Source organism: Podarcis gaigeae, assembly GCF_964106915.1.
Source record: "Podarcis gaigeae genome assembly, chromosome: 1".
Lineage (NCBI taxonomy): Eukaryota > Metazoa > Chordata > Lepidosauria > Squamata > Lacertidae > Podarcis > Podarcis gaigeae.
This window is the reverse complement of record NC_139678.1, coordinates 70,621,397-70,635,595: the sequence shown is the minus strand read 5'-3', so window position 1 is coordinate 70,635,595 and position 14,199 is coordinate 70,621,397. Positions and strand designations below refer to the sequence as shown.

Here is a 14,199-nt window from a genome sequence, read left to right as displayed (position 1 = left end):
TCTGGAATGGTACCAGACACACTTGGCTAAGGAAGTCTTGAGTTTCTGCTCAGGGAGTAGGGCATTGGTTAATACAAAGCAGTAGTGGGCTCCCAAACTTTAACAGCAGCAATGTGCGTTGTTAACTTCTTGCAGTCTTTTGGAAAAAAGTGGTTAAGGTATTTTTGACTGTTGTGTGGCTTACAGTAGATAAAGTTTTTTACACAATTTCTTACTGAGCAGTTGTTCATTCTGTTAATGGCAGCGTATAATTTGTGGCTCAGCATGCGGAGAGGGAACCATTCAGTAAAGAGAATAAAGCTGCTGTCAACCCTCATTCCCAGTGTATACTTCTAGTCACTATGATGTTAGAGTAATCTCTCTGATTTGTGTATTTATCTCTAGTGTCACCAGACATTGTTAACTTAATCTCAGTGGTTCTGATCATTTTAGCAAAGTCTGATCCAGCAAACAATGACATAGGGAACTAACCACACTTTTTTGAGGCAGAGTCTTTATAAATATTATTTTCTCCACTAATGCTTAGTCATTAAAAAACAACAACCTGTTCTTCAGTAATGTAAAGCATAAAAGAAGCAAGGGTCAACAGTAACTAATCTGTTCTGGTTGGAGCATAAAGAGTCAATGATCTTTCTGTCCGATTCATCTCTTCATGGTATCCAATGCACTTGTCCCAATTAGAGCAAGGATTTATGCTTGGGCAATGGAACTTTCCCCCTTATGTTCTCCCTGCCCTCACTAGATCTGCTCTGGAGAGTTGGGGTAACCCCTGTAACAGATTAAGGGGCTGCAAAGTAGGAGAAGAGGGGGAAAGTTCCCTTTCACATGCATAAATCTTTCTTCAATGGAACAAGTTCTGTAGTGCTACATTTGAAGCATGCATTTGGCACAAATCATTTGATAGAGTGTATACTGTAGAAGATGCACCAGCCAAAACAGGTTTTCAAAGGATGGCTATGTTATGAGAACAGACGCTATGGCAGAAGTATGGAATGTCCATCTGATGGGTTTCCAGGTGGTCCTTCCACAATATACTTTGTCGCGACTGGTTCTTGGTAGGCAAGAATAAATATCTGAAGGCAGATGCTTTCATCAGAGTGTCATAAATTTTATGTTACCACCAGTTGCTGAACATTTTATTCTAAGCTTCCCCTGTCCTGCAGAAAACAACTTTGGTACAACTCTCACCAACAGTCCTGGGACTCTTTCTGGAAGGAAGGAAATTGAAAGTGACAATGGAGAAAAGAGGGAGGGAGGGGTAAGCAACAGGGAAAGAAGGGGAAAGTGGCCTGGAGAAGATGAAGGGTGCCACGGGGAGGACTTGACACAGTACAAAATTCTTCTTCACTTTTTACTTCTTATAATTTTCTCACCCACCTCATGCTTTATTAAACCTCATGTCCAGCTACACAAAAATGTAGTTCCCACTGAACAGTCCTCGCCCACCCAACTGTATTTTTTTTTTTTAAATGCCTCCCTGCATGTTAGAATAAACTCTGACCTTACTGGCATTTTTGAAATTCCATTCAGACTAACAATAATGCTGAAATAAAGGATTATTGAAATAAAGGTCCTGCCACTTGTAGCTGAAAAGCAGTAGCACCACAAGAAAAATGTCAGGTCTGCTTCATTGGTAGATGTAGAAGCAGCAAGGAGTGACAGAATGAGTTTTTAAACACTTGCATGAATAAAATACAGTGGTGCCTCGCAAGATGAAATTAATCCATTCCGTGAGGCTCTTCGTATAGCGGTTTTTTCGTCTTACGAAGCAAGGCCATTGACAGCTTAGCGGATTAGCGCTATTAGCGGTTTAGCGGCTTTTAGCGGATCAGCTGATAAGCGGCTGATAAGCGGATCAGCTGATAAGCGACTTAGGGCTTAGGAAAAGGGGAAAAAAGGGGGGGGAACCCGCAGGAACTCGCAAGACATTTTCCTCTTGCGAAGCAAGCCCATAGGGAAATTTGTTTTGCGAAGCGCCTCCAAAACGGAAAACCCTTTTGTCTAGCGGGTTTTCCGTCTTGCGAGGCGTTTGTCTTGCGGGGCACCACTGTATGGAGATGAAGAAGATGGTTGCCAGCTTTTGTTAGCACCCTCATCCCTAAGCATGTGTGTTTGTGTGGGTATAAAATAAAGAAGATTTGAAGGGGGGAAGCCTCTGAATCTTAGCCTACAGACTGACAGAATGTTCTTGACTACAGGCATCTCCCCACGTGCACATGGTCAGCATGTGACATATGTGGGCCCACTGACACACACGCCAAAACAGTGCTGCGGGGGGGGGGGGGCAGAATGGACTGGAGCGGGGTTGGAATGGGGGAAGCCCCACTTGTGTGCGAACCAGAATGGAGCCCCCACATAAGTGAGGATTCTCCCGTACTTACACATGCACAAGCATGGTTGCTCACAGTAGGTAGAAGTTGCTACCATGTTGGCAGAGGTGGATTTAGGGGAGCGCCGGTGGTTTGGTCACACTGGGCATGGAGCCTTGAGGATGCTGCAGGGGATGCTGCAAGCTTGATTCAGAATGGAGCACCAGACATGAGGAGGCGAATTTTGGTGTCGCACAGGGCGCCACTGCAATGTGAGATCCCAAAGTCCACTGATGTGATGAAAGTGATGTGTGCTGGAATGAAATTGGTTCTTGGTCTCTTGGTTTCTCCTCCTCTTTTCGTAGGTTGGTGACGCACTTCGAGTTATTGGGCAAAATGCACATGGACAAGTGGTATGTTAAAATGTTGTTTCCTAGTGACTTTGTGGACTTAACTTTTGGAATAGCCTTGCAAGTATTTGAAAAATAAAATGCTGGTTCCAGTTGTTTGGATTTAATCAAACGCAGAATTATACGCCCATAAATATGTATTGGAAACCAAGATTAAGATATCCATATAAAATGAACTTGAATCTGCCCATGTGTGCTCTGGAGCTATTCTCCTTAAGGTAGGTAGACTTGGGCTTAATGCTATGCTTCTGATTTGGACATGGAAGCATACCCAGGAAAGTAAAGACATGAGGGGTATTTTGCTTATTCAGGTATTTGCAGAAAAGATGCCTGGATCCCTCTTCAGTATCTGCAGTGCTTGCCTGCCTTTACTGAGAGTATAAGAACAGTCATAGATAGCTGCATGCAGATAGCTGATGTTACAACTAGCCATGGGTTACAATCGTTAGCAGGTGGGGTAAGAGTGTGGGTATTCTTGACCATATCCCAACCACAGGGGATCTCATTCCCAATGTTTGCCACATTGGCTGCCCTCAACCTGCTGCTGCTGCTTCCATTCTGCAAGGTATCCCAGTGCTAATTGCAACCGTAAGGATAGTATTAGTTGTTTTCTGTCTACGTGAATCAGTTGTACTTTACAAATTGTTCCCTAGATAGTAAAAGCTTTGCAAGAATCTGTGTGTGTGTGTTTAGAGCTGAGAAATAATTAACCTGTGACTTTGGCAAGGTGTACCATCATGCTTATGAAAGGATGTGGGACGTGAGGCATAGACACTGATTTTGTTTCACTGGTATCCTATTTTTATAAATATTATGAATCTAATCCAGTGTTCTGAGTATTCTGAGTTCTATTAGATGAATTATTATCAATAGCAGGGATGATCTTTATGAGCAACATGTAATTGAATGCATAATCTCAGGGGAGAAAGTCCATAATGAACCCTAGTCAGAGGATTGATCAATAGTAAGAACCAGCCATTAATCAACTACTTTAATTAGACTTGCTATTCTGAAATGCTTCATTTCTTTACAAGTACCACTGTTTCTGGGACAAAGCATTTTTCTTTTCATTGGGGTTGGAGGGGGAATCTAACAGTGACTTGAAACTAGATGCTATATGGCTATAGACCATGTGATTGGTGGCTCAAATAAATGTGTTCAGGTAGCCTTTGACCTCATATCTTTTGTATGCCCTCACATTATATTTACTTAATGGATTTTGCTGGGCAGAAGATATAAAAGCAATTAGAACCTAGATGCAGTCTTTTATATGTAAGCAATTTGTGACATCTGAATTAGTCTCCCCCCCTTTTTTTTGCAGGACTTACACCTGCCAAAAAACCAGCAGCCTTGTGCTGCTTTTCTATAGTCCCCCACCCCAAAATAGAAGCTTGAGAGCTTCTTGCCATTCTAAAACTTGGGTTAGGGAAACTGGGTCAATATGAGCGGTCTTTGTTCCAGTGTTTAATGACTAGGGTGCCCAAAGCAGTAGCCTTAAATTGATATTTTTTCAATGCACAAAGCCAATTATGGGTTTTTCCTCCTTACAAGTATTTTTAAACTGTACTTGAAACACGCAAAATGTGAGGAATGTGATCTTGAGGTAAGACACAATTGTAGTTGTTGTTGCAGTTTGAGTCTGACTTCCTAGAACTCAAGTGCCAATTCAGGGTAGTTTTTCTCTTACCCTCCCTTTATGCTGATCTAAAAAACAAAATGCATACATTGTGAGGCCTCTCTTTTTTGGCAGACAACTCGCTCTTTGAAATACTGTAACTTTGAAGTTGCATTAGAATATCAAAGGCGGCTTGTTGTGCTTACTAATTCTAAAAATACAGTTTCTCCTGCCACTTAAGAGGTTTATACTTTAAACAGGGGAATTTCTGCCTGAACAGATACACACCAAATCTTTGCCCTCTGTGTCTTTCTAACTGTCTATGTAGCTTTGCCTTCTGCTTTGACTCCAGGAAAATAGGTACTTATGTTTTCTGGTTGCATGCCACCATTGCAGTGACTTTGCGTGAATGTGAAACATGTATTGCTTTGTAGGAAAGCTGTTGGGTGGAGAAATGAACCTTTAAAATATTGAGAATAAAGTGTGTTTTTTTAACATGGACTTTGATCTGAGTAGGAGAGTTATGTTAATGCAACCACCCATTGTGTTGAAACTGAGGCATCTCCCTAAAGGTCTTAATTATCTCAAGTAGGCAGCATGTTTAAAACCTGAGCATTTGTGTGGTTGGTGTAGGATCATTTCTAGTTAAAATGGCCTGAGGATGTGGATAGGATACTTGCAGTGCTGTGCCTGTTCAGTCACCCCACCCTGGTTAGCTTTAATAAGCTAGGATGGACAGGGCTCTAATGTGGTTGCGCACATCAGCTAGAAGGCCTCAGGTAGAGACTGAAACTATAATTCTGGAAATAACTCATTGTAGGTATATGACATTGCTGCCGCCATGAGGGCTGCTCCCTGCTGCAAGGCTCATTTATTATATTGTCCAGTGATATCTCCTTTTTGGTCTGAAGTTGCTGTCCCTATGAATCTTGTACTTGCAAAATCATTGATATTTGCAGGTGTTAGTGTCCTTTTAAATTACATCCCTGCAGGATGGGGATGAATGGCAGGACAACAATGGATTTTATGAGCCTATATGGTTGCTAAGTGACTTATACTTTGAGCTTAGAAGGGTAAATGCTCACCATCAATGGTCTAAATGCCATAATGCCCTTGCTACAACTGAGCATATTTTGTTTGAATGCATACACAGACATTTGGATGGCATAGATCAATCTGTTTGTGCAAATTAGGTTGAATGCATTGGTGTTGATTGTTGTGTGAATGTGAGGATGATTTTGTGTTTTTCCTTTTGTGTGTGTGTGTTTCTTGTGTTCTCTTTTTTAAAACATAAATTTTCAATGGGCCTCGCTTAACAACACTTACCACCTATAACAAGGATTCTTTGGGAGAAGCTATGATCGTTTAAACGGGTATGCTACTACTTTAAATGTGTAGTGCATATGGGGCCCTAAAGTCACACCTTCTATTGCAGAGAGGTCATTGGTGCCCCCATGTTAATGGGCTGAAGATAGCTAGTCTTCCTTATTTAGTCTGTTGCTTTGTCTTGGGGATTTGCATAAGTAATGAACATGGGTTAACTATTCAATAATTGGATGCTGTAACTCGGTAAGGTGTATAGTGTGATAGTGCAAACCTGAGGTCAGTGAGGGTTAAAGATTCTTCTTGAAAAGACAGAAGTAAAATCAGTTAAGAATTTGGAGTTACGTTTCGCCATGGCTGCATTTCCCCTTAAAAATCAAGTTTTCCGTGTATGACTCCTTTGGAATTGAGTGCCACTATGGGATGTCAAAGTGGCAGCAGTGGTCAGGGTCTCTCTTCAGTTAATTATGTCAGCTGCTTCTCTTTCTGGAGAAAACAGACCTGGCCATGGTTATTCATACTCTATACTCTACTTACACCCAAATTATATTGTGTACTGTGCCCTAGTTGAGGTTGCCTTTGAAAAGTGTTCAGAAGCTTCAGTTGACTCAGAATATGGCAATGAGATTGCTTTTCTGATGGAAGGCAGACAGTAGTTCTGATCATACCACCCCAGTGCTGTTCTAACTGCATTGATTGACAACATGGTACTGGGTCCAGTTCATTGTGGTGGGCATGATGGGGGATTGCTTTGTTCCACATCCATTCTACACGTTTCAGGGGAAGCCCTGTTGATTTGGCTTCTTGTAATCAGAAATGTGGTTGGCGGGAGCATGTGAAAACAACACAGTACCCAGTCTCAGAGATGTGGTGTAGTGGTTAGGAGCGGTAGACTTGTAATCTGGTGAACCAGATTTGCGTCCCTGCTTCTCCACATGCAGCTGCTGGGTGACCTTGGGCTAGTCACATTTCTTTGAAGTCTCTCAGTCTCACTCACCTCACAGAGTGTTTGTTGTGGGGGAGGAAGAGAAAGGAGACTGTGAGCCGCTTTGAGACTTCTTAGGGTAGTGATAAAGCGGGATATCACATCCAAACTACTACTACTACTACTACTTCCCTCCCCAAAGAGGTCTGTTTGTCTACCTTACAGCTCTCGTCAACATGTGGCTAAAGCTAAATTCTAAGAGAGCTTTTGTTCAGAAAGCCATTTCACACTCGGAGGGAATACAGAAAGTTAAAAAAAAAATGAAGCTGAGAGAGTGATGATGGCTGCTTTTTGCCAGTTCATACCTGGTTACAACATTGCAACCTATATTTTGGGGTTTTGCTCTGTTTTTATAAAGCATCTAAAATTGCTAGGTGCTTTGCAAAAGCAAACATAACACAGGCCCTGCTTGTATGCTTATACCATAACAGCTAGCTATTTACTTAATGTATTTATATCACACCTCTTCAAGGAGACTTGAATTCCGACTTTGGAGAAAGTTAAAATAAAAGATATCGGGGAGGTAAGGGGATCCATCAAGGGTTGAGAAGCCAATGAGATGTCTTATAGAGATTCTAAAATGGATGTCACTGGGCATTCCAAAGTAGCTGTGTGGGGTGGGGTGGAAACACAGGTAAGGGATCAACAGTGAGTTGGGTTAGAATATTGGTACCTTGACAGTTGTAGAGTTCAGGAAGGAGTGTATAGGAAGAAAAGAGCAGATAGATATACAGGAGGAAACTGTGGAGACATTTCAAGCAAGTACAATAACTTTTAAAGTCAGGGGATTCAGTGACGAAACTGGTGCAAAGGAATAATATGATCCGAAAATAGCAAGCAGCAGGATTGAAGTTGGAGTGGAAAGGCTAAGAGAGAAAGAAAACCAACAAGAAGAATGTTCCATTGATTCTATGATATGATTCTATGATTCCATTCAGTGCAGTAAACAGTAGAATGAATTAAAATGTTAATGAAGTCAAGTATCCAAGTTCTTTAAAGATTCTGAACTTGGTGAACAAACATCAGTATTATCAAGAACAACTGAAAGTGATGGTAAGGGGTAGGAGGAAAAAGTTCTCAGTTTTGATAGAGTCAAGCTTTAAGAAAACTGATTAGTTCAGCTATCATTTTGTCAGCATGTTGTTGAGGCTGAACTTCTGTGATGCTGCTTGGAAGGTCTGCTACAGAGTGGTACACCTCCAGCTTCTCCAGTACTTTATAGTCCCTCCAGTGTTTTTGTTTTGTCCGCTGGCCATAAAAGCGTACAAAAGTTTCAAAGGCCCCAAATGTTTGAGTGTATGTTGCCTTACGTTCTGCTAACGACTGCTGAGGGGAAGCCTATGTAGCTGTTTTATCCCTGAGTCAGGCTGCTCTATTTGAAGGCCTGTCCACAACTTGCAGCGTCTTGCTGAAACTCTGTAGAGGTTACCTTCCTGGGCTCACCTATGAGCAAAGAAGCCAGGACCTTAATGGTTGTCAAAATGGTTGCCTTCATGTTACATGAATTGGAAAAAGAGTGGGAGGTAGGGAACGACTGACAGACAGCCACACCAGGAAAGTCCCTTTGTAATAACTTGAGCTTTGAACTAAATTCTGTGAATAATCCTAACATCTGTTCTGACAGGTTTAGTCAAACAATTTTGATTAAATGACTCATTCACAGCTTGTGGAGTCATGAATATGAAGCTATAGAAAGACTTCATAGTTACAGCCCTTTTGGTCAGAAAGGGACTGTTGCATTGTCATCTTTGTCATGATTGCCTTGACCGTTCCCCACTTCCCACCCTCTGTCTGCGAGCTCTTGCCAGGTCTGTTTGTTGCTTCTCTTTCATCTCGATGAAATGCCTTTTTTCCTCCCTTCATTTACAGCTGTCAAGTCGTGTTCCCTCCTGGGGTGGGAGTGCTTCCATATATGATCATCCTTAGAAGTATTTTTATGATGGCTTCCTTGCGGGGTGGCTGTTGAATTACTTGTTGCCTTGGTATGTGTAGCAATCTTAAAGCACACGATTCAAAGCAAGCTTTTTACTCCCTAACTTGCATTCTGAGTTTAATTTAGAACAACTAGACTTCCTTCAGATGGGAACCGTAAGCTATAATACTGCCCTTTCTTGACTGTAGTTTTGGCCTTAGAAACTTTCACACCTCAAGCACAGACTACACAGTACTGGAGCTCATTTCTAGGACACATATTTCCTGGCTGTAAGGAGGTTTCTTCTCTCGAGAGCTAGAAGTTCGAAGAAGCTGGATGCTGGGCTCTGACTGGACCTTACTTTCACATAGATGGGCAGGCATTGCACCCAGTGTTCATATCATCTGTCTAAATGTGTACATGGAATGATCTGTATGTGTGTATAAGTGTTCATATGGGGTGGTGCTTATTGGATTGTTCTTTTTATTTTGAGTATGTATTTTGTGGTTTTCTATTTTTTTATTTTGTGAAATGCCCTGAGACCTCCGGGTATAGGGCAGTATATAAATTCTATTACTATTACTATCATTATCATTATTTATTATTTATTTCATATTGATGTGGCATTAACAACATTTTTTTGCCGTTAAAAAAATGTACTAAACTTAATAATAATAATATAATAATTTATTTATACCCCTCCCATCTGGCTGAGTTTCCCCAGCCACTCTGGGCGGCTCCCAATCAAGTGTTAAAAACAATACAGCATTAAATATTAAAAACTTCCCTAAACTTAAATATTCAAATGTTTTCTTTCATTGCAGAATTGCTTAAATATAAAAATATTTATAATATCAGAAAGTAATACTAAACTCTCATATATATATATAGAGAGAGAGAGAGAGAGAGGATTACTATACTAGGGTCTGTACCCCTGATTTCATTGCTTATCACTCTGCGTAAACTCACCCCCTCACAGCTTACACTCAGCAGCGGTGGTTGGCAAGATGGTATGTGTGTGGCTCTGTTGCTTTCCTGGCTTCTTGGGCTCTATCTTTTTAATGCTTGTGGGTGACTGCAAGCTATGTTGTCTTGAAGCACCTGACAAATGAATGCGAATGCATTGCAGGAGTGATTGCTTCCAATCATTTTGTTCTCACCAGCTGACAGGCCGCCAAATTTTCAAGTACTTAAAACTTTGCTACTGCCAACAAGAATGTATTGGTCTTACCTAGAGAACACCAAAAGGTTGTTAAACTGGAATATGTACAAAGTGATCCTAGTGACACTGCTGTATCAAAACTTCAGAACTCAAGAGCTCCCTGGAACTCGGAGCCTGAGCAGTCAAAGAACCCAATCATGGCAGTGTGTCCATATCTTCCTTTCTTGCTCTCCAGTCCCCTGGGCCTGCTAAAAGTCATTGCTTTAGTCCGGACTTGGTTTCTGCTGGCTCACCTACAATTCCAAGTCAAATCCTGGATATGCAGGACTTTGGTTGTGAAAAGTGAAGAGACAGGTGGTGGTAGCGCTTGGAACCAAGCTCAGTATCTTTATGTAACCCACATAGTTGCATTGCAATGTTAGAGAAGCAAGACTGCTGCCTATAGGAACCCACTTGGCTGGTTATAATTCAGCCATTCCTGGGTAGCAGTGATACAAACATTCTGGAATGTAACCCTCTGAAATTTTTTGGTTATCTAAATTGGATTTCTCCACAAATTATTCCAGATTAATCTTGCATTGTCAGTTACATCTATATAGCTAGAGTATAGTAGTATCACCATTCTTAGTGTAATCCTGGAGCCATTTCTTTCTCACAATCTTGCTGCTCACCCTGGGGGTGGGTATATGATCACATTGTTGTTTCGTTTTGTTGTTTTATTAAAGATTTTCTTGTTTTATGGAAGTATGTGTAATGTCTCTCGTATTTTTTCCATGTAACGTTTTTACAAATCAGTTTCATTTGTTGAGACATTAGTGGGGGGGGAAGGGGTTAAGGGGGGGAAGATGGGTGGGGTTTGGGTCGGGTGGCGATGTTTCTGTTTTGCTTAATGTATGTAGGGTTTCGTGTCAGCGTTGCTCATGCTGGTTCTCTGCTGTTCATTTGTGTTTCTTTCGTGGTGAGAGAGGTTGGGTTTGGCCTAGGGTGTGGTTGTTTGTTTGTGATTGGCTGTGGTGATCTTTGTTTTTGTGTTTGAGTGGGGTGGGTGTTTTTGATCAGGTTAGCCATATTGATTTGTATGCTATTGGTGGATTATTGTCATTGTCTTGTTGGGCTGTGTATGTGATAAAGGGGAGCCATACCAGGGTAAAGGCGTCTTCTTCTGTTTGTCCCCGTGTCAGTTTCAGTTTATTGGTTAATTTTTCTAGTAGGGCTGTTTCCCATACTATTTGGTGCCATTGGTCCATGCTTACTCCTGATAGGTCTCTCCAGTGTCTGGTTAAGGTGTTTCTGGCTGCTGAAAGTAGGTGGGTTATGAGTTCTTTGTGGTGTAATTGGGCATTGTTGTCTTGGAAGATGCTTAGTAGGGCCAATTCTGGGGTGATGTCTAATACCTGCCTAGTTATTTTACATATTTCTCGTATGGCTGTTGTCCAGAATAGTTGGATTTTGGGGCACTCCCACCACATGTGGAGGTATGTGCCTGTGGAAGTGCACCCTCTCCAGCATTTTGGTGAAGTTCCTGGGCGTATTAGCGCCAGTTTTCACATTGTTTATGGCTATATCAGTCCCCAGGAAATTACTTGCCAGGCGTCAGCAAAGGTTGCATTCATTCTCTATGCAGATGGAAACTATACATGAGAAACAGCATTTGCGGGTGCTATGGGCTTAAAAGTAACTCTGTTTTTTCTTTTCTCTCTGCAGTCCTACTTCGTTACAGATTATGATCCAACAATTGAAGATTCTTACACAAAACAATGTGTGATAGATGAGAGGGCAGCAAGATTGGATAGTAAGTTGTTGTTGTTGATGATGATGATTGACCCTCTACAGAATTTGCACTGGCCTATAGAATGTATATTTGCTCTCTTGTTGATACAGGTACTAAAACTGATTTTCCTTAACTTTGTATAGAGACTGTAATAACTTTGTGATCTAGCCATTTACTAGGCCAAGCCTTTCTCCCTTTCTTTTGTGGTACAGTTTTCAACCTCTTAATATAGAAGCTAAAGGCTTAACCAGATGTGGGTATCTGTATATTAAATTGCTGGCTTGCCAACACTAGGCTGTGGTGTAGGGTTAATTTATAAGGTTAAACAGGGCAGGCATGGGATGGGAACAACATCTGCCCCTTCCTGAGCTCTGCTGCTTTAAGGCACATCGCCCCCCTCTCTCACACACTACCTCGCTAGCCTGTAAAATTAACTAGCTTCTTGATTTGCTTAGTCCTAGATACAGCAGGCCAAGAGGAGTTTGGAGCTATGCGGGAACAGTACATGCGGACAGGAGAAGGCTTTCTGCTTGTTTTCTCAGTCACAGATAGAGGAAGGTAAGGCAAAAAACAAAATTGCTGCAAAACGTGGATCAATACCTGGATTGTGTAGGGGCAGAGCTAGAATAACACTGAAATGGGGTTGTGGCTTGCAACATCCTGAATTAACTGTAGGGTCAGAATCCAGAGTTCTGCCTGCTCAAGAGAATTGCAGACTTGTGTTATTTGAAAAACAGTCCCCCTGCCACATGATAAATCAAATCACTTTTTTGGGGAGTGGGGGTGGGGGTGGAACTCAAGAGTTTTTCAAAATCATGTTGGCATTTTAAAGGAAGGTAACACAATTCTAGTGGGTGAATACAAGGTCTTGGGATACCTGCTGGGCTGGTGGGTCTGTATGTGTTATCTTCAGTTTGCATCTCATCTCTGCAGCAAATACTTGTTAGATGGCCTTAGGCAATCCTTAACTGTGAAGCTGTGGATTCTTAGCATGCTGCTGCTGTTTATTTATTATTATTATTATTATTATTATTCCAGCTTTGAAGAAATCTATAAGTTTCAAAGGCAGATTCTTCGAGTAAAAGATCGTGATGAATTCCCTATGATTCTAGTTGGCAACAAAGCAGACCTGGACCATCAGAGACAGGTAACCTATTGGCAATAGTCAGAGCTTGAAAAAGGGATCTCCCTTTTTCGAGGGAACTTGGTGGCATAACTTTTGCATGCAAGTCCCCAAGTTCAATTCTTGGCATCTTTGCACTGGGGGAAAACTCCTTGGAGAGCCATTATTAAACAGGGCAGGTTGGAATTGTAGAATATTTTCTCTCTCTTGAGAGCCACATTCCTTCTGCGATAATTCGCCATGGAACCCAGGCCAGCAATAGTTGGTGGGATCAGAGCCAAACGTTTGGCAGAGATGGAACCAGATGCGGTCAGGGCACCCCTTCTCTTTCTGCTATTCCTATTTCACCCCTCATTGACATCAGCATGAAATAAGATTAATGGCCACATAATGGTTGATGCCATGTGGAACTGGGTTGAAGCCATATGCCTATCTCTAATCTAGACATTCCTGAGCTAGATAAAGTGGTCTGACTTGGTATAAGGCAGTTTTCTTATACCAGTAATAGCAAGAAGATGATTGTGACAATAAATTCCACAGTCAGCTGGATTAGGCCACAGGATATGCTCTCATGAAATTCGTAGGCCCAAACCATTATTGTGTATTATCTATTTCCATATGACTGATCTGTAGTTTTTTTGGGAGGAGACACTCTGGTGATGAACAAATCCCTTTTGTCAATGACATTTAGCATCAAGTGGCTATAAAGGAGATCTGACACAGTCCTTGTTTGGAGGAATGGGTGCTAAGATAAGGACATCTGTAGTGGATACATACATGTTCCCGTAAAGAGGCTTGATACTTAGGAAGTGGCTTAGGAAACTGGTCTTCCTGATTATAATGTTGCACTTTCTACGTTAACTCAGCTTGTTCCCTGAGTAATTGCCATATGAATGATTCAGGTCAAAATCTATGAGGATGAGACAATGATCCATGACATCATTATCAACGCATGAGTCTCTCTTCAATTATGTTTACAACACTTGCCATACCAACAATTACTCATCCCATGAGAGTGTGCCCAGGAGGACCATCTCTTAACAGCTAGTGTAGCCTCTAGTAAAAGGGGGGTTTCCATTCTGAATGCAAGAAGTCAAGTTGTCACTTTTATGAACAAGTATGTATTCTTATTTCCCATCTGTTTGGATCTTGCAAGCTATTCAAGCACTATCTACAACTTGAAAAGTACTTTGAGAGCTGGCACATTATCAAGACTATTCCAGAACCCTAAACAAACGTCTGTGTGCTGTGCTCAGCTCCGAGGTAGCTGAATCCTATGGCATGTATCTTGCCATACAATGAATACACTGAACACAATGAGTGGCATCCACTTAACTTGTTTGGTCAATGCAAGGATTTCTGCTTGTGCAACATACCTCCTCCCCTTGCACTGACACACTGAGTTAGTTGGCTACCACCAATGACATTATGTGGAAATTCATGCACATCAAGGCAAATTTATTTAGGGAAGCTGCAGTACTGGAATAGTAACTAATGTGGGTCAGGTGGAGTGGCTTGCCATGCCTTCCTTTTTAATTTATGAATGGTTTTATGTGTTTTCTAATTGCAATAGCTTTATAAGCACACTT

The 14,199-nt window shown here is 41.5% G+C and overlaps 1 protein-coding gene across 1 annotated transcript in view; it reads left to right on the top strand.

The window, feature by feature from the left end:
* The window catches only part of RRAS2 (RAS related 2), a 32,922-nt gene that overhangs the window by 14,835 nt on the left and 3,888 nt on the right, over positions 1 to 14,199 (top strand). The window contains exons 2-4 of the mRNA XM_083716229.1: positions 11,421 to 11,508; positions 11,943 to 12,045; positions 12,526 to 12,634. Of these exons, the coding sequence (XP_083572355.1) occupies positions 11,421 to 11,508; positions 11,943 to 12,045; positions 12,526 to 12,634 (300 nt within the window). The remainder of the gene's footprint in view (positions 1 to 11,420; positions 11,509 to 11,942; positions 12,046 to 12,525; positions 12,635 to 14,199) is intronic.